The 26,504-nt window shown below is 43.9% G+C and overlaps 1 protein-coding gene across 2 annotated transcripts in view; it reads left to right on the forward strand.

Annotated features, from left to right (window-relative positions):
• The window catches only part of crebbpa (CREB binding lysine acetyltransferase a), a 305,190-nt gene that overhangs the window by 209,353 nt on the left and 69,333 nt on the right, over positions 1–26,504 (forward strand). For both annotated transcript variants that reach the window (XM_084318719.1, XM_084318720.1), the window contains exons 10-13: positions 8,086–8,287; positions 12,103–12,165; positions 12,280–12,401; positions 15,619–15,810. In XM_084318719.1, the coding sequence (XP_084174845.1) occupies positions 8,086–8,287; positions 12,103–12,165; positions 12,280–12,401; positions 15,619–15,810 (579 nt within the window). The remainder of the gene's footprint in view (positions 1–8,085; positions 8,288–12,102; positions 12,166–12,279; positions 12,402–15,618; positions 15,811–26,504) is intronic.

The raw sequence follows: 26,504 nt of genomic DNA on the forward strand, positions 1-26,504 counted from the left end.
ATTTTTCTCCCATTTTCTATATTCTCTCCCATCCCAATTTCGTATCATCCAATTCAACCCTCCCCTGTCACGAACGCTGTTTCTTGCCTCCCACAAGTCGGCTGCAATGTGGACTAAGTCAGGGGTTCCCAAACTTTTCAGGCCGGGGCCCAGAAAATAAGGCGTCAGAGAGCCGCGGCCCAATGCACATCGTCTGGCTTTTTTTTTTTTTTTTTTTGCCAGGCGACCGATTTTTTTAAGCCAAATATCACTTCAATCCTATTAAGTTAGTTCAAGTTAGTTATTCATTTATATGTGCTATTTATGAGAGGGCTAACTTATTGCAAAATAATAATGATAATAATAATAGCCTCATTAAAATACTATTGTTGCTTCGGTTGTTTTCAGCGTTTTATGTGCATAATCTGTTATTTAGTTTGAAATGTTCGTTGAAATAAATAGATTTTTCGTTTTTGTTTATTTATTAAGTTAATATAAAACCATATAGTCACATTTTAGAATACAATAGAATAGAATTTTTGAATACAACTAGAAACACTGTCCTGGCCTGCTTCTAAGTTCAGTGGCCTGACAAAAATAATTAAATAAAAAAAAAAAAAAAAAAAAAAAATAAAAAAAATGTTTTTTTTTTATTTTCTTCTTTTTTTTTAAATCATCTCGCGGCCCATCCGTGGCTGCTCGCGGCCCACCTTTGGGTCGCGACCCCGACTTTGGGAACCACTGGACTAAGTCATACATAGCACAAGTCCCCTCCGGTACTTGAGGTAACAGCAGTCGCATCTTTTCACCTGCGCAGCTCGATCTCTCAGTGGCGAGGAATAACGCGTGGGAGGCTCACGCTGCCCCCGACACTTCCTGATTCTACTGCGCAGGCGCACCAACCGACCTGTAGGAGTCGCTGTCCACAACGCCCGATCCCCACCCTTCAGTTTCCCTCCCTGTAATACGGCCAAATCCAATGTGTATTACTGCGGACGACCAGCTAAAGTGAAAACAATGTGGAGAGCTGGATTCGAACACGCGAACCCAGCGTCTCCACATTGGTGGCGCGTGCCTTGCCCACTACACCACCTAGCCGCCCTAAGTCAGAACAATTATTTGCACTTGCATGAATGCTCCCAATTATATTTTGAGGTCGCACAGATACAATTTCGGTCGCATGTGCGACCAATTCGGTCGCAATTTTGAGCCCTGATATATATATTATAGCTATGGATGCAATACTATGGCCCATTTGACATCGAGTATCTATCGTTCAAGATGTGAAAAAGGAATATTTTTTCCATCCATACATTCCCGTTTTATATCGTGGTGAATATAAGTATGGTTTTAGAGCGGTTTAGGGTACCGTACTTTTTGCACCATAAGCCGCACCTGACTATAAGCCGCAGCAGCTAAATTGAATGATGTGTACATATATAAGCCTCACTGGACTATAAGCCGCATGTGTTTTAATGTTTAATTACCATATGTAAGGAGTGGAGACTGCGGCTTAATTTGACTCAACACGGGAAACCTCACCCGGCCCGGACACGGAAAGGATTGACAGATTGATTGCTCTTTCTCGATTCTGTGGGTGGTGGTGCATGGCCGTTCTTATATTGAGCTTTAAGTTCCCACCTTTACAGAGAATGACTCCCACCTCTACAGAGAATGACTCCCATTGGGACACAATACTGTCGGACAAATAACAAGAATTAACTCATTTGTATTAAGTTTAGCAAATAAGGGAACAGATAAATAACATTTCACTGCAGTAAAAAAAGCAATATTTTGATTTTCGGGTTTTGTCCACATATAAGCCGACCGTTATATAAGCCGCAGGGTCGAAAAATGGGGGGAAAAGCCGCGGCTTATAGTCCGAAAAGTACGGTCATTCCTGGCAGGCTAGTAATAGGCCGCGATGGATAATCCATTGGCATTTCGTCCCTATACACCCTACAATAAAAAATTCAAATGCATATTATCAGTATATTATGTTCCATCATGAATGCATGAAAGGGGGGCGTGGGTCGTTTCTGATTAATTGTCAATAATGGCATTAGTTAGTACAACAGCTTACGCTGATCAGGGCGATGGCTATGAAAAAAAGGCACAATCAAGCTGAAATTGACGTTAAATTGCTCTTACCTGTGGCCGGTGAGATTCCAAAATGAATATTCCAATTATTTGATTGCCATCTGCTAGATCGTATGTCCATTTGGGCCACAACATAATCCACCACAGCATAATGAATCGGGGGTCCCGAAAACGATTCAATGCGATTGGGTAAAGCTCTCGGTCCAGGCTACTAGAAAAATCCGCCCGGAGGAATTTCATCAACACACAGCACACACACAGTCTCAAAGGGAGTGCAACATTGGCCGCATACCACCAGGTGGCGGTATTGGACTTTTACTATCTCAGACTCATTCCCTATGGTTACACAGCCTTCCTGGATGGATTATGAATGGAAATAGCGAATAAAAGAAATAACGATCAAATAACGAGTATACTCGTTGGCGTCCAACGATTGGCGGCCAATAACGAGTATACTCGTCGTTGGTGGGTAATGAGTTAAAGGTCAAATCTGTAATGTTGTCATCAAACGGCGACCTCAAGGCAAAAGATGACATGATACTGCTCTTTGTTTACATTTTTCTTTTGTTTTTGTCTGAGGTGTGGTTGGATTTCAGTGTGTATAGGAAGAGGGGTTGAGGCTGCTGGCCAAGTTCAAGTTTCAAGTTTCTTTAATAGTTGTCATACAGAAGTACAGAATACTTTTATACAAAATGCTTCTTACTGTTACGCTCCAGAGACTGTGCAAGACGAGATAAGTATGAAATAAAATAACATAGTATAGCATGTAAATTAGAAGTAAAAAAATTAGGTCAGTGTTCAGTATAGACATATGTACAATGTTCGATGCAGAATAGACGTAACTGAGTTACCATATAATATACAATACTATGCAGTGTACTAATATACAATACTATATAGTGCAAGGCAGAAATGGGATGAGGTGCAATTTAGGTACAATTTACAGTAGGTGTACGAGTTGTAGTGCAAATCCTTTATCAATAAATATAAAGTGTGTTTGTGTGATCTAAAGTGTGGAGAGTGGGTGCTGCAGTGTGTTTGTTTAAGTGAGTGTGTGGGTGTGTGTGCTGTGTGCATTTGATGGTTGTTGCATAGTGTTTATTGTTCGTTTAGCAGCCTGATGGCCTGGGGATAGAAGCTTCTTCTGAGTCTGTCTGTGCTCGCCTTAAGACTCCGGTATCGCTTGCCTGACCGCAGCAGTTCAAAGAGGCAGTTGTTCGGGTGGCTGGAGTCCTTGATGATTCTCTTAGCCTTCCCCCTGCACCGCTTGTTGTAAATGTTCTGGAGGGTGGGAAGCCCCCCTCCAATTGTGCGTTCGGCTGAACGTGTCACTCTTTGTAGTCTGCTACGGTCTTGTGCAGTGCTATTCCCAAACCAGGAGGTGATGTTGCCAGTCAGGATGCTCTCTATTGTACATGGGTAGAAGTTCCATGCATTTTACTGTAATCCAGTAATCCATTATCTAATCATCCTGAAATCAACACTAGATTATCACTATTATGTCTCCTCGTCCATACATGAAATTACCGTCGTAGCGGGGCGCTCGCCCCCCCCCCCGCCCGGCTCAGATCGCCTCCTAAAACACACCATCCCATTTTGAATGAGATGCAATAGCTCCGCCTGCCAGTAGAGGGCGGTGTTGACCGTCTGCCAGCTCAGACAGGCTCTGAACGGGATGAATTATGAATAGATATAGCGAATTAACTAAATAACGATCCCAAAAACGAGTTAACTAGTTCCTGGCGCTCGACGCATGGCGCACATTGTGTTAAGCACCACTCAAAGGACTTGAACTCGCACTCTTTGTAGCCAATGGCAGCTCACCAACATGTTGAGCCAACTGAGAGGTGGGATGATGATTCGTTTGTGGTTTTAATATATGAACGATTCACATGATGGCAAAAAAAGAATAAAATCAAATTCAGTTAATTTTTTTTATTTTTAAACTATTCTGATACACCATGCCAAATGTAGACGTTATGTAACATCTTGGAATTTTGTTTCCATGAAGATTCAAAGACAAAATAAAAATATGCTTTTTCAAGTTGTGCAGACTAGTGATGTGCATCTCCATCACTGAGGCCGATGCGATGCGCATCTCGATACGGTGCCAACGATACGATACATTAACGATACATTTAAAGCACCGGGCGATGCGATACGATTCACCCCCTGTTGAGATACGATACGATTCGATTTGATTCAACCTAATGCGATACGATGCGATTCAACACGATGCAAAATAATGATAACATTTTATGGTATGACAGAGGATTTGGTTGTATTCCTTATATGCAGCTTATAATATTATTAAAAATAAAATAATCTACTGTTTTATAATTTATATAATATATATAATATAATTTATATAAAAACTCTTGGGTGCCTAAGAAGACTTTGGCATAGTACTGTGTTTTCTATCCACAGCTAAAAACACACACACACACACAATGTATAGACAATAATAATCACACACAAAGGGTTAATGGCTTATAGCAGACTTAATGATTTTATAATATTTCAGATAATGAAATTAAATGTTTATCATCAACTATCCAATTAGTATTTATATTGTAATGTTTGGCCACTTTAAATCATTGAACAGAGAGAGAGAGAGCGGGGGAGAGAGAGAGGGGGGGGAGAGAGAGAGAGCGCGCGCGTTTGAGTTTGAGCGTGCTGATGCTCCGTAGCTGACCACACCATGATGGCATTTTGTCAACAACACAGTTTGAACCTGGCTGGAGGAAGTGATATAAAGAAACGAATTGCCAATAAATGTGAAGTTATCTTTGAACCTGTTGTCAAGCGTCTTCAATATACCCCCCCCCCCCCCCATTTCCTCACTAATGGAACTGGTGTTGCAATGCAGAGTCACGTTAGTTAGTTAGACCCTGTAGTTTAGCGTTAGCCAGCAGCTACTAGCGTTAGCCAGTTGATCAATTCTATTCATGTCTCCTCCTCCTCGACTTCCTCTGTTTGTTGATAACTGTGACGCGGCTCTCGCCTTCTGTAGTAGCGAAGCAAAGATAGTATCTGCTGTGTGCAGTCACAGTGCACTGCTGACAGAAGTGGATGAGAGAAAATTATATGAATGAATCGGTTTTGACCGATGCAAAGACGCTACAACAAGATGCATCGCGAGTTCAGCCTGAATTGTAGCCGATGCGGACTTATTCCACCGGTGCACTCGCATCATGAACGTTTATGCCGGTGCACCGATGCGAATCGGTGAATTTTAACATCACTAGTGCAGACAATGTAACTTGTACCATTGGATTTTAATCAAATATTACAATTCATGAGTTTCAGCCTTTGCTTCCTTCAGGACTATTGACCCCATATTTATTTGGCCATAGTTTGGTAACACACTGGACCTATTAGCAAGGTTTGGTGCCTTTTCATGCACGTGAAGGCCGGTTTAGTAAGAAGAATATTGTGTGTCCGGGCCGCTTCACTCACGTTCATTAATCTCTTTTTTTTTGGGGGGGTTCTACTTTATTGTGGATAGGACAGTCAGAGGAAATTGGGTGAAGAGATGGGGGAAGACATGCAACATATGTCCTGGGCTGGATTCGAAACCAGTTTTTTTTTTTTTTTTTTTTTCAAACGTATTCAAGTATAAACATCATAACCATGTCACAACAGCAGTTATAATGTATATTATCATCAATACGTTAGTTTACCAATAGGTTAAAGTGTTATTAGATAGATTTTCGTTTTCATTTTTATATTGTTTTGGTCGCGAAAGTCGACCATTTTGGAAAAATTTACCGTCGGGAATTGTAGTTTTGTTGACGCCATTTTGAAGACTACAACGAGAGCTTTCGATGAGCGTTGGAATTTTTCCGAACGACACTTCCCAAAGGTGTCTATGGGGCTTCAAGTAAATTACTTCTGTATGAATTATTTTTATATCTCTTATTACCGTACTCGGGATAATAAACCACAAAATGTAACGTTATTGGCATATATGGGAGCACAGTTAGTTTGTCTCCCCTATGTCTAGCATGTAGCAACAATCGGATTTGAAATTAGTTTAAAAATGGTGGCACCCTGACAAAAAAAAGCTACTGTAATGTACATACAGTAGATTTCATTATGTTCTTATGCATGCCTGGTGATACTAAATCCAAATTGAACTCGGGCATTTGAAATATAAGATTTGGCACAATCCATGAATGTGCAAATTGGCTATAATAAGGTCATTTATAAGCCTGCTATTCTATATTCTATAATAATATTTCAAATTGCATTGGTCCGGATGGGAGAATTCAGAACTGTATCTACAAAACCTTCTGTTTAATCATCTTCCCTTTATTCATTTCCTTAGATTTTTTTTTACACATTATCTCAAGAAGGTACTGAACGAGATCAGTGGCAGATTGTCATGTCTGGTAATTTTTACCATGGTGTTATTCACTGTCAAAGATGCAAAGAAAAATTATAATTCATATTCTTCTTTGTTTCATCACAATTTAAGCAAGCCTAGTTATAGACACAATATCTCTGACACTGGGAATACATTCACTGAGGTCCATAGATGTCCCTAGATACCAAGAATATGCTACCAGATTGTTTTTTAATCGGTTCATTTCCGTTTGATAGCATTTTGAAAAGCCCTTGTTTTCTTGAAAGTTTCAGGAAAATATATAGATTCCGTGATAAACGGCATTTACTGGAATATTCTGGAATACACAAAAAACGTTGTCATTTTTCGGCCTATTTATGAATCGTTTTCAAATAAACGCTAGATTATCGATAGTATATGTGTACTTATGCACGCTAGAGAAGCGGGCTGAAAAATATATTCTCATTTCCTGATCAACACACACACACACACACACACACACACACACATGGGGCAAACGCTGATATATAGGTGAAAACAGATCCGATTACCCCAAGACTGGTAAAATAAATTGCTTACCTCAGATCAGATGTTCTCCAAAAATATTATTCCAATTCCTGATTGCCATTCCAAATATCGATCGCGTTTATTGATTCAGCGCTGGGTACTGTAAATATGTATTCCACGTTGTTTTCCGGCTCGGCAATCACTTCGATCCTTCAGATGGCTTTTATTTTTTTTTATCTACTTTTCTCCCATCCCAATGTCGTATCGTCCAATTCTACCCTCCCCTGTCTCGAACGCTGTTAGGCCATGCCTCCCACAAGCCGGCTGCAATGTGGACGAAGCCTTACATCACGTGTCCCCTCCGGTACTCGAGGAAGCAGCTGATGCATCTTTTTCACCTGCACAGCGCGATCTCTCAGCGGCGGGGGTCTGCGTGGGAGGGACACGCCGCCCCCGTCGCTTCCTGATTCTGCTGCGCAGGCGCACCAACCAACCTGTAGGAGTTGCTGTCCACAACGTCCGATCCCCACCCATCAGCTTCCCACCCCCTAATACTGCCAATTGTATTAGTATAAACAACCAGCCAAGCTGATAGCAATGCGGAGAGCTGGGCTTGAACCCAGCGTCTCCTGCATTGGTGGCGAGCGCCTTGCCCACTACACCACCTAGCCGCCTGATCCTTCAGATGGCTTGACGGAAAAGTAAAATGAGGAAACTGGACCCCCCCCCCCCATCAGTCTAATCCAATGGGGTGCTGGCATTCAACTGGCGGCATGAACTAACGACAAAAAGCGTCCGTGGCACTCAAAGTGTTAAGAGGTTAAGGTTGCAATAATGGAAGCAATTATAAAATCACACGAGTAATAAAAGAGAAACGGAATAATATACAATAAAACAATGTTACAATACTGTACAATATACAAAATAACAATCACGGTTTCAGACGGTAGTGGGTGAGTATTGCACTTGAAGGGTAGGATATTGCACAGTGTGGGAGGAGGGGGACACAGGTCAATTGTTAGTGCATGTTAGAGTTCAAGGAATGTTAAGAGTTCCCACTTGCAAACACTGTTCGTAGGGACGACTGACCGAGCCGGAGGTACCACCAACAGCAGAATCAAACCCCTTAATTTCCCTTTCCTCCTCGCCAGGATGAGTACTACCACTTCCTGGCGGAGAAGATCTACAAGATCCAGAAGGAGCTGGAGGAGAAGAGGCGCTCCCGGCTCCAAAAGCAGATCATCCACCAGGCCCCGCTGGCCGCCCAGCAGCAAGCAGGCCTCCCCCTGGCCGCCCTGGGGGCTCTGCAAGCAGGCCTCCCTCAGCCCAGCGCCCTCGGCCCCCGGCCACAGAGTGAGTGTGTTTCCTCTCTCTGCAGGCACCGGGCGGAGTCTCAGGCATGACCACTGATTCATATGGAGCATCAATTAGGGCTGGTGGGTGTGGTGGAATCGAGACTAATCAATTAGGGCTGGAGGGTGTGGTGGAACCAAGACTAATCAATTAGGGCTGGAGGGTGTGGTGGAAGCGGACTCTTATCGATTATGTTCAGAGAGAGAGGGTCTCACTCCTGTGAAATCCTCCGCGATCGTGGATTCCATAGGGCCCTAGGTACAACTCTTACAGATGAGTAACAATGTTCATCAAACAGTGCTGAAACCTGGGTGCTGCAGTGTTGAGTGCATAGTAGTAGACATATTTGTATAGTAGGTAGTAATATAGGCAAGGAAGATTATTTAGTTGGAAGAGTGCATGATAGTAGAAGACTGTAAGAAGGTTAGATTTTTCTTAATTTATTTCCCCTTCATTTCAGATATTGAAGTGTGCTTTTAGTCGACGGCGAAAGATTGGTTGGGTTATACAGTCAAATCTCAGATACAAAATTATTGTGATATAAGCCACCATAAGACAAACGGTGAAGCACAATTACACAAAAATCCAAAACCAAATCAAAGACGACCTTGATAGGTGGGCAAAACTTAAAAACTCAGTACAGGCACGGATATCAATAGTTAAGATGGACGTACTACCTAGAATCAACTTCTTCAGCTCAATGCTACCGTTACCCCCTCCAGAGGGTTACTGGAAAAGATTACACTCCTCCACATACAAATTTATTTGGAATAACAAACCACCACGTATAAAAAGATCCACCGTACAGGGAAATAAAGCAGACGGTGGCATGGCATTTCCAGATTTTTTCCACTATTTTAAGGCGTACACATTAAGACCATTGCCAACATGGTTTGATCCCCAAGCATTAGTATCCTGGAGAAAATTAGAAGAAAACATAGTAGCCCCACATAGACTGAAGGACATAGCATACACTAAACCAGTGGTTCTCAACTGGTCTAGCCTCGGGACCCAACATTTTCCTTAGTCATTAAGTCGCGACCCAAATTTTTTAACCACTATGATTTATTTCAATTATCTTTTTTGCAGTAATACGCAATCTTTCATGCACTGTTAAAAACATGAAATAAACACAAAAACTAACTAGGGCTAAAAACCCAATGAAATAAAATAATAATAAATAATATGCTTCTTAGCAGATTTCTTAGCTTAACATAACAGACCTAAGTTTGGGGGAACTAATGGGATAACTGGGGTTGCAACAAAAGTGCAACTAGGGCTAAAAACCCAATGAAATAAAATAATAATAATAATAATAATAATAATAATAATAATAATAATAATAATAATAATAATAATAATAATAATAATAATAATAATAATAAATAAATAATTATGCTTCTTAGCAGATTTCTTAGCTTAACATAACAGACCTAAGTTTGGGGGAACTAATGGGATAACTGGGGTTGCAACAAAAGTGCAACTAGGGCTAAAAACACAATGAAATAAAATAATAATAATAATAATAATAATAATAATAATAATAATAATAATAATAATAATAATAATAATAATAATAATAAATATATCCTTCTTAGCAGACTTCTTAGCACAGGGAACTAATGGGATAACTGGGGATGTTGTTTGCTCCTGACAAGAGTCTCAAAGTCTGGGGTGATGGTAGACAAAGCAACTCTGAGGTCATGCTCAATGTCCAATCTGTTCTTCTGCTTTGTCTTCAGCTGGACCCGAGCTGAGAAGCCACTTTCACAAAGATAGGTAGTGCAAAAAAAATATATAATATTTATAAAAAAAAAATTTAAAAATTACACACACATCCGCGACCCACTCAAAATGGCCCCGCGACCCACCAGTTGAGAAACACTGCACTAAACTACCAATCAAGCATTGCGAACGGAAATTTGGCCCCATAATTACTCATGCGATCCGGATATGGCGTGAAACACACTAAAAATATCCTAACCCACATAAATGGCACAATCATACTCCCTTATTCAATAACAATGCACTCTTGATTGGAAAACGACCTATAAGATTCCCTATATGGGAAAAGCAAGGCATACACTCATTAGGGGATGTTTTTAACAAACAGGGTTTCTGTAGTTATGAAGAAATACAGAAGAAATGTAATCTCACCAAGTCCACACATCTTTTTTACTTACAGTTATTGTTATGTTTGAAGACTCAAGGTGTTCCATTAACGAAACCAATTGAACACCACAGATACCACAAATTCTTCTATGAAAGAGAGACATCAAGAGGTTTTGTTTCAGATTTTTATCATCAATTACTAACGTCCTCATATGAAACCCTCCACCTAGACTCCGTCTGGAGGAGGGATATACCAGACCTGGAAAGTGATTTTGATTGGCAAGAAGCCTGGGCAAATGTTCGACTCGCATCAAGGAACGCGGACCATCAACAAATCAATCTTAACTATATTCACAGGACATACTTGACTCCTATAAGACTGAAAAAAATGGGTCTTATACAAGACTCCAAATGCTCTTTATGTACAAATGGGGATGAGGGGACATTTATGCACATGTACTGGGACTGCCCACCAGTTAAGATATTCTGGAAAGAGGTGACCCAGCAATTATCAAATCTCTTAACTTGGAATATACCTGTACACCCCTCTGTATTACTGCTGAATGATGTTTTTGAGTGTGCAGTACATCCACAGCTAAAGAGATTGGTTTTATCGGGTATCACAGTGGCTAAAAAGCTGATAGCATCACGATGGTTCCAACCGGAAAAAAATTTCCGAAAGGTCTGGATTATTACATATCTCGATGTGATCTATCAAGAAATATCTACAGCAAGAATTTTGGGTCTCAATGAATCCAAAATGACATTGTGGTTAGAAGTGGTGGAGAAAATAAAAGCTAGCATATAATGGTAATGTCTGGTTAGGAGCGAGGGAAAATGGATGGATTATCCAATGGGCGGTCCGGGAGGGGGAGGTACGAGCTGGAGCATATATGTGTAGGTTTTTAGATAACAGGTATTAGGGGTATATCCTATATATGACAATTAACTAAAATGTGATTTCATTGGATGTGCACTGTCAACTAATGCTTGTATATCTTATCGTATGTTGTCATGTTTGTTTATGTGTTTGTTTAAAAAATAATAAAAAAATAAAATACAAAATTATTGTGATATGATATTGTGGTAGTTTTACCTAAAAATAAACCGTCCTGCTTGCCAGTTTGACTTCGACGAGCCATGGAAGAGGTCCTTTTCTTAACACTTTGGCTGCCGGAAGACGTTTTTAGGCGTCCTTCCCCGCCATGCTCAAGTTGCCGAAGACGCCGTAACTCGTCTTTGATATCAATATTTAAAAAATAAAAAAAAGTACGTCCAATTGACATTTTTTATATCGCGCCGATTGCCATCAAACTGTATTTCATCATCAATATAATGCATTTGGGGCTATAGATCACGTTCTGGAGAAAGCTGCAGAAAGAGATGAAAACATACTTATACATTAGACCATATTTTACTATGAATATGTGAATGAAAAAGTTTAACGTTGCTACACAATGAACTACATATAGGACTTTGAATGGGCCATAATAATGGCAATTTAGCAATAGAATTTAAAAAGTTATAGCCCTGCAAAGAAGGGGTACTTATCCATAGACAAATAGAGCTGGCAACCTATGGTATATCATGAATTTAGCCTTAGGCAATCAAAGTGTTAACCTTCTTCCTGGTGTCTTTATTTGTCTCCTAACTTAAGTATTTTGTTTTCCTGTGTTCTTCTATTCCATCCCCCTCCTCTTCAGATGGACCTGTTCCTCTACCAAATCTGCCAAATCAAATCATGAATCGCATGCAGGTTTCTCAAGGTACCTCCTCGATACCGCAGTGTGTGTGTGTGTGCTTGCGTTACCTCTGCAGCTCTTCTTTTTAGTTTGTATGTGTGTCAGTTGCCTAATGTTATTACTGACCGGTCTGTGCAGGAATCAACCCGTTCAACCCCATGGCGCTGCCCAACGTGCAGATTTCTCAAGCGCCCATGGGAGCCCGTGCCGCCTCCCCCATGAACCACCCCCAGCAGATCAGCATGAGCTCCGTCCCAGCGGTGAGAAACACACATATACAGCACACACACTCTTCTTAAACCACTGTTCATGATTGTGCCTAAAGCCAGGACTCGATAGTGCTATATATATATCAATAATAGGGCTGCAACTAATGACTATTTTGGTAGTCGACTAATCTGTCTTATTTTTTCAATTAGTCGACTAATCGAAAAACAATTATATAAAAACATTTATAAATATATATATATATATATATTTATTTTTATTTTTTATTTTTATTTTTATTTTATTTGTTGCACTACCTATCTTTGTGAAAGTGGCTTCTCAGCTCTGGTCCAGCTGAAGACAGAGCAGAGGAACAGATTGGACATTGAGTATGACCTCAGTTGCTTTGAGACTCTTGTCAGGACCAAACAACATCCCCAGTTATCCCATTAGTTCCACCAAACTTACTGTCGGTCTGTTATGTTAAGCTAAGAAGTCTTCAGCTGGCTGGACCAGAGCTGAGAAGCCACTTTCACAAAGATAGGTAGTGCAAAAAAAAAATTATAATAATTTTTTATTTTAAATTTCTTTAATGACTAATCGACGCAACAATTCCTCGTCAACGATTTCTTTATAATCGATGTTTTAATGTCGACTTATCGTTGCAGCCCTAATCAATAATATATGATATATATATATATATATATATATATATATATATATATACCGTATATATTAGATATCATCTTTTTTTTTTATGATCGTATCTCCAGTGCTGGTACAAGCACTACCATAGTGTGGAGTGGAGAGATAACACATAATACATATAATAATAACTAGGGATGTCCCGATCGCATTTTTTTGCTCCCCATCATGTGATTTTGAGTATCTGCCGATACCGATCTTTCCCGATCCGATCTTTCACATTAGTAACCAATTTGACGCATTTGTCAGAAACTGGCGAAGCGAGACAAGCCCCTCTGTTGCCTCAATAGCCCATTGAGTGCGGCGGCTCACATAGGGCTGGGCGATATAACGATAACGATAATTATCGCGATATATTTTAATAATCAATATCGAAAAGAAGAAAAAAAATCGGAAAAAATAAATATCGATTTTATTTTTATTTTTTTTAAACCTGCAACAGGGCAGTTTTAAAACCAGAGACAGTGGACAGACTTGTCTTTCTTGCCTGCAACTTAAAGTAATGGCTTTGCTTGTCCAAATGACAATACTGACCAAATTGAGATTTATTTTTCTCTTGTCCATTTATTTTGTTTGCTTTCTAATTTAAAATACAGTTTGAAACCGTCTGTACACAGTAGGCTATGTGTGCTAGCAGAGCTAGTCTCTAGTCAGGAGTCACGGTGCACACGGTTTGTCCACCAAAAAAGCGCCAAAAGATAGAAAAGAAACTAGCAGAGTCAGAACTGTTCAACTCCCCTGGAGCCACAGCCAGCAGAGAAGCCGGTTTACTTTAGCTTTTAAACCAGCTGCAGCCTGAGAACTGGAGTGTGAGGGGATGTAACACTAAAGATGGCGGCAACAACAAAGAATTGCTGCAAAATAAACATACATCTGTTGTTTAGGGTTAGGGTTAGCATTATCATATCGTTATCGCAATATGATTTTTTGCCATATCGCCCAGCCCTACGGCCAGGTGGAAAACTCTATCTGAGTTGGGCTCGCGGATTTTCGCTTGATCTTTTATTTTTTGATTTTTTTTGGCCAATGCGCTGTGGCCCCACTGTCACCTACCTAAATAATCTCACGGTCTACTTGAAACCAGCGTGCGATCTACCGGTCGATCAAGGTCGACTGGTTGGGCACACTGCTCTACACAGTTTTAAAGTCTTGACAGTCTTTCTTCCTGCTTGATACCCACACAGTTCAATACCTGACAGTTTAGAACCTGTAATAAAAAGTAAAATGGAATGAACCGAGTAAAATGGTTCTGGATTACTGTTTAACAGTTTAAAACCGTCTTTACCTTCCCTGTTTGATATCCACAGTTTAGAACCCGGCAGTCTTCCTTCCTGTTTGTTACCCAGTAATGCATACTGATTAAAATTACTTAAAATTACATTTCCTTCTATGGTGCTCGTCCTCTGAGCTAAAAACAAACTACTTCTGCAAAGGACGCAAGGATTCAATGCCCCCGATAGCATCACCGGAATCTCATTTACTCCCAATAACTGTCGAACTAAATGAATGTGTGCAAAACTGAGTTGTTGGATGCATGTGTGAGATTATGTGCAAAATAAATCTATACAATCTATACATACAATATTTACATGTACAAAGCACCTTCTGTGTGGAACAGTGGACGAAACGGGCTTTGTTAGACCAAGACCGAAGAATACCCAAAGCCCTGGTGTTAGTGGAAGCACTGACTGTACAGAACATAGCGGGGCGTTGCTGAAGTGGATTTCTCCATTGTTCGAGCGTTCTTAACCAGTGGGCTAGCGGGGACTATGGGGGGCCACTTTTCAATGCAGAGAAATGTGCCCAATCATTTATTTCATTTCCTATTAACGGGAACACCGTTTGTGTCAAGGACTCTGCTGATTAGTTTCGAAATCAATTTGCAAAACAGCCTGTGTCCAATATGCTATGCAAGAGACTTAAGTAGTAGCCTGCCCTGAGGATAATAAGTGGATCATTGACGTCTGTGTGATTCACCATTTATATCACCTGCTATTCCTCTCTGTGACCCAAAGATGCATGTGTGTTCCTGTGTGTTGCCCATTGTTGTGCACAAGGTAACATCCCTCCTTACTCTGTTACTGTGCAGATGGTAACACCCCACCTTACTCTCTGTTACTGTGCAGGTGGTAACATCCCACCTTACTCTGTTACTGTGCAGATGGTAACACCCCACCTTACTCTCTGTTACTGTGCAGGTGGTAACATCCCACCTTACTCTCTGTTACTGTGCAGGTGGTAACACCCCACCTTACTCTGTTACTGTGCAGGTGGTAACATCCCACCTTACTCTGTTACTGTGCAGATGGTAACATCCCACCTTACTCGATGTTACTGTGCAGGTGGTAACACCCCACCTTACTCTTGTTACTGTGCAGGTGGTAACACCCCACCTTACTCTGTTACTGTGCAGATGGTAACATCCCTCCTTACTCTGTTACTGTGCAGGTGGTAACATCCCACCTTACTCTCTGTTACTGTGCAGGTGGTAACATCCCTCCTTACACTCTGTTACTGTGCAGGTGGTAACGTCCCACTGTCTCGTCCTCACCTTGTTTGTTGTAGATGGGCATGTCGCCCTCCAGGATGCCTCAGTCCCAGGGCATGATGGCAGTGCATGGCGGAGGCAGCATGGTTGGCCAGACAGCCAGTCAGGGGCAGTTCCCCCCGGGGACCGCCACCATCACCATCGGGGCCATGAGTGTCACCGTGGGGCCTGGCATGGGCCAGCCACCGGCACAGGCTGCTGTCACCCAGGTGAGGAGAGGAGAGGTGGGGAGCCAGGGGGAGGAGTGACCACTGCTGAGAAACTGAACTAAAATGGCTTTGTCCAGCCATACTAGCAACACGGTCTCATCAGAAAATGTTAAAGTATTTAATCGACCACAGGAAAATAGGTCCATAATGTATGTTATGTTATCTATATATATATATTTTTTTTAATTTTTTTTTTAATATATATATCAAAAAAGAAAATTGGGGACTTTCGCCGATACAAAATGTTAATATATTACTTATGGCTATAACATAACATTATGTAAATTGTTCCTGTGGTTGATACAGAATTTATTTACATATTTTAAGCAAGATCGGGCCGATCCACACACTAGAATTAAAATGTTCACTTCTCATGCCAACCACAAGGTGCTCTAAACTAAAATGTGTCTGAATGTCTGCTATATGGTGTCTGAATGTCTGCTATATGGTCTGAATGTCTGCTATATGGTGTCTGAATGTCTGCCTATATGGTGTCTGAATGTCTGCTATATGGTCTGTGTAACTGAGGGGTACAATTCCCTGACTGTATTGTTAGATATGATACTTACTACCACTACCTCTTGTACTTTAGACTCTGGCCACCCAGTACTAGGCATAAATAATTATGGTAAACACTCCCACGTAGATGAAACGATCCAACACAAATGTACCAAGTCAAAAGTCTGCGTTTAATAATAATTAATACATAGCAAAAGGTATGTAGAGCAATCACTTAATTACATTTATGATTTGAAATAGGATGCACTTTTATGGCAAATGAGTATTCGTTGGTATATCAATAGAGAACGTCCAATCTCTGGTGGCGCAGGCGGTAAATATACAACCTGGAATATTTAAGGAATAATAGCAATGATACTTTAATGATTATAGAACTGGATACACTAGGGGGGGATTCCGGTCGCTTGTAAGACAACTGGAGAAGGGGGGGGGGGGGGAGAGTCTGGCTGTATCCGTCTGGCCGAGGGTATCCTGGGAGAACCCACGGTTGTGCGGCTCGGTGCCTCAGCGATCCTCGATCCACAGATGAAAGCAGTTGGACTCTCTGTGGGCCGGCTTCCTCCGGTCCACGATGGAGAGACGTGAAGCGACCTCGTCGTGTAGAGCGTCTCCTCACCTGTCGTCCTCTCCGGGGGGGGGGTTTCCAACACACGGCAGTGTTGGTCTTTATCCATAGAATAATCACTGTATACAAAGCATAATCCGTGCCTGGGAAGGCGGGCTGTCGTCGGTAGAATAATCCGGTATGCAGGTCCACTCACTCGTCGGCTCTGGGGCTCCTCGGGTGCAGCCTCACATGGGGTAGGCCACCCTGGATAAGCAGCCAGTTCTACCCGAAACGATGGGGGTACTGACTACGATAGTATTCTCACCGCACGAAGCACTACATATGAATAGACTATTATTAGCTTAATAGACTACGTCCAACTCGACGATATAGTGCCAAATATGACTATTCAAATATTAATATACACGATGTCTCAATACCGATGGTAGGCCGAACTTGGCCTTACTCCCACACGTGGCGTTGCGGGGAGGCTTTACGTCTGTCACTCTATTGGAGGGTAAGAAACTGGACTAAAAGGAAGGTCCTACTTTAGTAGCGCAGTATATATACGCACTATGAACAAATAGTACCATTAGTGGTGCGGTAGCCAGATTCCTACGCGGAACTAGGACTTGTTCGTACATGTTGAGCGGTACGTTTGAACTGGGTCTGGGGGGTATGGCAGCCTGGCACCAAGGTCTCGACCAATAGTAGAATGGAGACTATTATGGGATGTTCAGTAGGCTAGATTGGATATTCAATGCATATTGTACAAGGAATATACAAGGGATATCAGGGAATATTAGAGAATATACAAATACAATTAAATATATATATATAAATAAATATATATATTCGGTTTAATCTGGCCCTTCACAACAGCCACCCCCTGATTGGTCCCAGACCTAATCAGTTAAGCAGAGACAGATTAATCGCGTTGTCTATTTATTTACACATAAGGGTTTGCTGTAGGGGTCAGTCAACTTCACAAAGTCATAGGGTTATAGGGTCATGGTCATCATCGATTGTGTCTGGGAGTCGGGGCAGTTCTATGAGCCTCGCCACGGGACGGGTGTAAGTGCGACCCTGGACAAGCACTTCAGCTGCTCGGACCTTGCCGTCGGCACCGGTGATCACTTTGCTTACGCGGCCGGCCGGCCACATAGCTCTGGGCAGTGATTGATCAATAATCATGACGACTGTTCCTTCTGTCAAATTGTCTCTCTCCTTTACCCACTTCTGGCGGGTCTGTAGAGACGGTAGGTAGTGCAGTAGGAATGTCCTTTGTTGTGCACTCTCTATGGTAGTGCAATCATCTATGTTGGGGTCTGCGGAGATAACAGTGCTCAATCCACAGAACATAGGTTTCTTATTCTCAGCCTCCTCTTGACTTGCTTCCCTCGGGATGGGCGTGGGCCACTCTCCTTCCGGGAGCTTTAGGAATGCTGGGCCGTCACTGTAGACATTGCGACGGGTGAGGTCATCTAGGGGCATTCCCCGGGTGATGACGTCAGCTGGGTTCTGTTTTGTATCAACGTAGCGCCACTCTGTTTCTCCGGTTAGCTCTTCGGTTAAGTCTTGAATCTCGGTGACTCTGACTCCCACGAAGACTTTGTACTTGCATGAGTCCGATTTGATCCAGGCGAGTACTGTCGTGGAATCTGACCACAGGATTGTTCTAGACACCGGTATGGTGAGCTCACGTTGGATGAGCGTGGCTAGGTGCGCTCCGGCTAGGGCTGCGCAGAGCTCTAGACGTGGGATAGATTGTTGCTTGCGTGGGGCTATTCTCGAGCGGGCGAGGACAAATGCTGTGTAGATCTCTCCCCCCTCTTCTTGGGCCCGCAAGTAGGCTACTGATCCGTATGCGACCTCTGAGGCGTCACTGAAGACGTGTAAGTCCATTTTACATGTCTCTGGCCTCACCGTGGGTGGGAAGTAGCTTCGGCGCATATTAACGCCTGGGAGTGAGTGGAGCTCCATCTCCCACTCTCTCCAGGTGGATGCAAGGTGTGCGGGAATGGGGTCGTCCCAGCCCTGGTCCTTGTCCCACAATGCTCGTACAATCATTTTTGCCCTGGTGGTGTACGGTAGAATACATCCTAGCGGGTCATATTGTCGGGCGAGTGTTGTGTACACACTCCGTCTGGTGGTCGGCGCCGCCGCCGGCCTTCCCTGCTCCGTAGTCAGGGGCTTGTGTCTGTAGTGAAGCGAATCTGTTTTGAATCGCCACACCAATCCCAGGGTCATCTCCTGGGCTTCTCCCGGGATTGTAGCCATCCAGGTCTCGCTGCTGGCTGCCTTGTCCTCGGAGGAGAGGCTGCGCAGTACTTGCGGATCGCTGCTGGCCCACTGCCTGAGATCAAAGCCGCCTTTGATCAATGAGGCGCGGAGTTTAATCAGGAGAGCCTCGGCTTCTTCCTGGGTTGAAAGGCTTTGTAGACAGTTGTCTACGTAGAAGCTGTTCTTTACGCTGTGTCGGACCTCTTCGTCCGCTGCTGGGTCCTCTGCTACATGTTTCTGTAGTGCAAATGTAGCACAGCAGGGGCTGCACGTCGTTCCGAAGGGGAGGACTTCCCATTGGTAGATGGCTGGGTGCTCATCTCCTGGCTTCTCTCTCCATAGGAACCGTAACAGGGGCTTGTCCTCCTCTACTAATCTCACCTGCAGGAACATTCCTTTAATGTCCCCGCTGATGGCCACCTTTTCCTGGCGGAAGCGGAGTAGAACGCCGAGTAGGGAGGGGCCGAGTGTGGGACCGGGCAGTAACTCTTTATTCAGATTTTGGGATCCGATCTGGTAGCTGCAGTTAAATACTATGCGGTCTTTACCGTTGTGATGGACCTTGTGGTGAGGCACGTACCACGATTCAGTGGTCTGGTCAGCCTCTTTAATGTCCATCTTTGTGACGTGTCCCGCTGTGATGAGCTTCTCAATCTCGGCGCGGTATACACTCTCTTGGGCGGGGTTCTTGGCTAAGCGCCGCTCCGTGTTCAGCAGGTACCGTTCTGTGGCGTCTGTCTGGGCGTGGAAAGTAGGCATTCCTTCTCGCCGCAGGAGTGGCGTGGCGTATCTCAACACGCCGTTGACCGGGACTCTCTTGGTCCCTGTCTCGAGGAGGTGAATGGCGTAAATGTCATCTTTAGAGCGAATGTCTTTCTTTCCGTTCTTAAAGGGCATTTGTTCCAAGGTCCATAGCCGCTCTACGTGTTGCAGGAGTGCGGTTTCTCCCTCTGTGACTCGGGAGTGGAGACATCTAGTGGCTGTACTTCGGTTGAGAGATTTGGCGAGCGGGCCTTGGAGAGTCCATCCCAAACGGGTCTCGACTGCTGCAGGACAGCCTCGGGGTCCGGTATGAACCCGGTCTATCGGGACAATGAGGTCTGCATGGTCGGAGCCTATCAACAGGGTCGGCATAGCATTGTCTATGAGCGGGATCGGTAACTTGCGCAGATGTGCATATTTCTCCATCAGCTTGGCGACGGGGTATGTGTACCGCGACAGTCCTATTTCTTGGCTGGTGAAAGCGTCTGTAATCTGGTACCGTCGCTCAGGCTGGCCGCTTGCTGCGATAGAGAATGAGACATTCTCGCCCTTTATCGTCTTCAAATCTCGTCTTATTGTCCGAATTGTCATTTGGGTTTCGCTTCCCCGCAGCCCTAGCTGGGCCGCAGCGGAGGCGAGCAGAAGGGTCTTCTCTGACCCGTCATCGAGGACGGCGTAAGTGTCCAGGACTTTATTCTGGTAGCTTAGTGTCACACGCACTACTTTTAGGAGTACTCGGGCTCCACTGCTGCTGGCGGGATCGATGTACATGACGCTCGCTTTGCTGCTGGATGGTGCGGGTGAAGGGCGCCGTCTGTTACTGTCGTGAAGTATGTCCAGATGGGCTCCATCGCACTTGGTACACCTTTTCTTTAAGCGGCATTCGGCTGCCATGTGTGAGCGCGCACAGCGAAAACAGCGCTTGTTGGACTTTATCCATTGACTTGCTTCCTCCGCGTTCAGCTTGGGGAAGGAGTCACATTGCGCTAGCCAGTGTTCTTTCTCACAGTAGGGGCACACTATCTTCCACTTCTCCGTTCTGGAGGGGGTACTGTGGCTCCTGCTGCTCGGTACTGACTCCGATTGGTGCATCACAGTCACCGATCTTCTTCCATCATTTAGTCGTCTGGTTCCTTCTCTGGAGCCAGGGGTGCTCCGTCCGAATGTATCTAGCCGTAGGCTGCTGACTTCTCTCGCCAGGAAGTCTGCTAGATCGAGGAGGTTCGGTTCGGGGCCATTCGGGTCTCGGTGGTCTCTGCCGCCTAAAACGCTCCTGTCGAGCGGGCGGCAGCTTCTCCAAGATCCTTTCCACATTTGAGTTGGCGTAAAGTTCATGCCTCCCCTTCTCTCTCTGCGCTCCCAACATCCCTACCAGGGACTGCACTCTGATGGACAGGTCGTCCAGTGCTCGATTGTCTATTGCTGGGGGTAAGCGGTCGATGTGTCGGATCTCCTGGATCACGTAATCCCATATGCGCCCATACCTCTGGTCCAATGCTACCAGCGCTGCTGTGTATGGGGTGGTGGAAGTCGCGTAGGCGAGCGCTATATTATGTGCGCGGGGTACCTTTAAGTGCTTCAGTAGGATGGCGTATTTATGGCGTTCATCCAATACATCCACCAACATGGTCTCCAGACACATGCGGAGTTCTGTATACTGGGCCCGGTTCTCTTGGGTGAAGTCGGGTACCATAGGCGTGCCAATGTATGACGCTGACTGTGGATACATCGGCGAGCGTTGGGGGAGAGGCCTCCTAGGCGAGTCTCCTCCCGCTCCTTGGTATGGGCTGGTACCGGCAGTGTACCATGGCCCGCTTGTCCAGGTGCTGTTCCTCGGTGCGGGTCGTGCGTCGTGCTCACCCGTGTATAGAGTCGGGGGTCTGTAGCGCAGCTCCGCGGGAGTATAGCCTGGGCTGTACCGGACCTCCTGGTCCGGTAGAGTACTGTGCTGTCGTCGGGCGTGGTTCTCCTCCTCTTCCTCTTCGTCTTCAGTTAGGTCATCCAGTGCTTGTAGTCTCTGGTTTAGCCTCTCCACAGGATATGCTGCTCCTTCCCGGTTGCTAGGTCTCGCTTGGACCGGTGGGGGGAGGTGGTCTGTGGGGGGTATAGACCTCGTCTGTTGGTCAAGTTCAGGGTTGTTTACTCGGCTAGGGAATGCCGCCCTGGAGGTGTGTCTAGACGAGTTCCTGGAGCCTCTGGCGGAGGGAGAGGGTATTGTCCGTCTGATCAGCTGTTCTATTAGTTGCGCTTGCTGTCTGTCGCGCTCTGCGTCCCGTAGAGCACCAGCAGCTGCTCGCTGGCTGTCTGCTCGGTCTCGGGCCACATTCTCTTCCATCTGAATGCGTCTTATTTCTAGACGTATATGCTCTTCTTCGCTCCGCTGCTGGATCTGCAGTCGGTCGCGTTCAGCAGCGGCGTTCAGGCTGATGAGGAAAGCCTGCTGTAGGGTCCTCTCTGCCTCGCTGGGAGAAGGCGGTTGTATAGGGGAGCCTTCCCTCGGGGTACTCCTTGCGGAGCCTTGGAGCTCTATCTCCACGGTGCTCTCCCCGTCTTCTTCCGTGCCGAGTTCTCTCTCGGTAGCGTTGTATTCCTCCCGGGACTCATCGGGGACTACTTCAGTACTGGCGGGGTGTGAAGTCATGTCTGGTTCCCACTGGTCCCCACCGTGAGCTTGGTCAGTTACATTAGAACCCGTAGGGGCCTCTATGGTCGGGGTAGTCTGGGCGTTGGGGTTAGACATACTTTTACTTTCTAGTTTTACCGCGTTTACTGTTAGTAGAAGACTAGGTTGTTGACTGACAGCGTAAGCCTCTAAGTACTGAGGGAGCCGTCGTTCGCGCTGCGGGCGTTGGTTAGGAGGATCGTTTCGTGGAGTGTTCATCATAGGCCATTTCAATATTAATAACACTATATTAATATTACACTAATTACCATCCGGCTCGAAGGACCAATTGTAACTGAGGGGTACAATTCCCTGACTGTATTGTTAGATATGATACTTACTACCACTACCTCTTGTACTTTAGACTCTGGCCACCCAGTACTAGGCATAAATAATTATGGTAAACACTCCCACGTAGATGAAACGATCCAACACAAATGTACCAAGTCGAAAGTCTGCGTTTAATAATAATTAATACATAGCAAAAGGTATGTAGAGCAATCACTTAATTACATTTATGATTTGAAATAGGATGCACTTTTATGGCAAATGAGTATTCGTTGGTATATCAATAGAGAACGTCCAATCTCTGGTGGCGCAGGCGGTAAATATACAACCTGGAATATTTAAGGAATAATAGCAATGATACTTTAATGATTATAGAACTGGATACACTAGGGGGGGATTCCGGTCGCTTGTAAGACAACTGGAGAAGGGGGGGGGGGGGGGTAGAGTCTGGCTGTATCCGTCTGGCCGAGGGTATCCTGGGAGAACCCACGGTTGTGCGGCTCGGTGCCTCAGCGATCCTCGATCCACAGATGAAAGCAGTTGGACTCTCTGTGGGCCGGCTTCCTCCGGTCCACGATGGAGAGACGTGAAGCGACCTCGTCGTGTAGAGCGTCTCCTCACCTGTCGTCCTCTCCGGGGGGGGGGTTTCCAACACACGGCAGTGTTGGTCTTTATCCATAGAATAATCACTGTATACAAAGCATAATCCGTGCCTGGGAAGGCGGGCTGTCATCGGTAGAATAATCCGGTATGCAGGTCCACTCGCTCGTCGGCTCTGGGGCTCCTCGGGTGCAGCCTCACATGGGGTCGGCCACCCTGGATAAGCAGCCAGTTCTACCCGAAACGATGGGGGTACTGACTACGATAGTATTCTCACCGCACGAAGCACTACATATGAATAGACTATTATTAGCTTAATAGACTACGTCCAACTCGACGATATAGTGCCAAATATGACTATTCAAATATTAATATACACGATGTCTCAATACCGATGGTAGGCCGAACTTGGCCTTACTCCCACACGTGGCGTCGCGGGGAGGCTTTACGTCTGTCACTCTATTGGAGGGTAAGAAACTGGACTAAAAGGAAGGTCCTACTTTAGTAGCGCAGTATATATACGCACTATGAACAAATAGTACCATTAGTGGTGCGGTAGCCAGATTCCTACGCGGAACTAGGACTTGTTCGTACATGTTGAGCGGTACGTTTGCACTGGGTCTGGGGGGTATGGCAGCCTGGCACCAAGGTCTCGACCAATAGTAGAATGGAGACTATTATGGGATGTTCAGTAGGCTAGATTGGATATTCAATGCATATTGTACAAGGAATATACAAGGGATATCAGGGAATATTAGAGAATATACAAATACAATTAAATATATATATATAAATAAATATATATATTCGGTTTAATCTGGCCCTTCACAACAGTCTGAATGTCTGCTATATGGTGTCCGAATGTCTGCCTATATGGTGTCTGAATGTCTGCTATATGGTGTCTGAATGTCTGCTATATGGTGTCTGAATGTCTGCTATATGGTGTCCGAATGTCTGCTATATGGTGTCTGAATGTCTGCTATATGGTGTCTGAATGTCTGCTACAGTATATGGTGTCACGCGGTCGAAAAGGGTGTCACTCTGAATGTCTGCCTATATGGTGTCCGAATGTCTGCTATATGGTGTCTGAATGTCTGCTATATGGTGTCTGAATGTCTGCTACAGTATATGGTGTCACTCTGAATGTCTGCTATATAGTGTCTGAATGTCTGCTATATGGTGTCTGAATGTTGCTATATGGTCTGAATGTCTGCTATATGGTGTCTGAATGTCTGCTATATGGTGCTATATGGTGTCTGAATGTCTGCTATATGGTGTCTGAATGTCTGCCAGTGCCTATATGGTCTGAATGTCTGCTATATGGTCTGAATGTCTGTCTATAGTGTCTGAATGTCAGCTATATGGTGTCTGAATGTCTGCTATAGGGCTGTCTTAAATACTTCGAAGCTTCGTTCGATGGCATGAGATTCGAACATGGAAAAAAAATATGTTTAAAAAAAAAAGAAAAAAAATAGTTTCCTCAAATCTTCCCACCTCCAAAATCTTGGGCCTCCATTCCAATGAAACGAAAGTAAGCGGCGCCTCGACTCCACCTCTCTACAACAAGCACGTGGAGATTATCTGTGTTGAAAACAACAAGGACATGTGCAGCAGACATGTCGAAGAAGTCATCAGACGTGTGGTTACACTTTAAAATATGCAAAGACAACACCCAAAAAGCAGAGTGCCAGATATGCCAGAAGAAATTGGCATATCACAACTCTACAACGACTTAGTCAAATCACCTAAAAAACGTAAGTATTGTTGTACACGACGGTGACGCCACACAAAACATTAATAAGGCTATGCCTATGCTGCTATGACTAATGTTGTGTTACCAAGTTGCCTAATTTAATTGTAATCATCTGCTTTTGTAGGTGCATTGTCTGAAAAAAACGGATGCTTCGACGTCAGGCTCAGCCGACACCTCACGACAAACAACCATTGGTGACACGCTGACTAAGAAGCTTACGGCAAGCCATAAGCAAGGCTTTAGTTTTGTTTATTGTGGAAGACATGAGACCTATAAATATCATGGAAGGGAAAGGGTTTAAACTAGTGCTGTCAGGCGATTAAAAAAATTAATCTAATTAATTACAGGATTTGTAATTAATTAATCTAATTAATCACATTTTAATTTCATAACCATTTTAGGCCTGATATTCTATATTCTATAATCCTATTTCAAATTGCATGTGTCCGGATGGCAGAATTCAGTACTGTATCTACAAAACCTTCTGTTTAATCATCTTCCATTTATTCATTTGCTTAGATTTTTCAGGTCTGGTCAATTTGAGCATGGTGTTATTCACAGTCAAAGATAAATTAAAAGCTTATTGATATTCTCATTTGGTTCATTACAATTTACTCAAGCCTAGTAACGGACACAGTATTTCTGACACTGGGAATACATTCCCTGAGATCCATAAATGTTCCTAGAATCAGATACCAAGAACATTAAAATGGACCATATTAAAAAAAGTCTGTAAATGTGTATTCTACGTTCTTATGGAATGAATGAGATACATTTTTATATTTTTTTATGTTTATTATTATTATTATTATTATTATTATTATTATTATTATTATTATTATTATTATTATTTTTTTATTTTTATTTTTTTTATTAATTTTGAGTTCATTTTCATAACGCGATAAACTGACAGCCCTAGTTTAAACGCCTAATCAAAACACTGGAGCCAGCGTATACTTTGCCGACACGAGAGGCTATCTCCTATGCGCTTACAGACCAGCACAGATGCATACGGGATGAAGTGCGCAGCGACATTGAGAAGTGCTCTGCAATTAGTTTCACAACGGATATATGGACCAGTCTACAGATGGAAGCGTACATGACGGTGACAGCTCATATGATAAACAATGACTGGGGAATGAAGAACTGTGTTGGGTCGCTTTTACATATAGTTTTGGTGGACTCGGTGCGGTTCTGGGGGTGAAGTTGCAACATTGTTGCATTCTTCATTTGGTTCGCCTGCTTTCACATAGAAATCTGTCAGGCGGACCGAGACCTTC

The sequence above is a fragment of the Notolepis coatsorum genome, assembly GCF_963971535.1.
Source record: "Notolepis coatsorum genome assembly, chromosome: 7".
Classification (NCBI taxonomy): Eukaryota; Metazoa; Chordata; class Actinopteri; order Aulopiformes; family Paralepididae; genus Notolepis; species Notolepis coatsorum.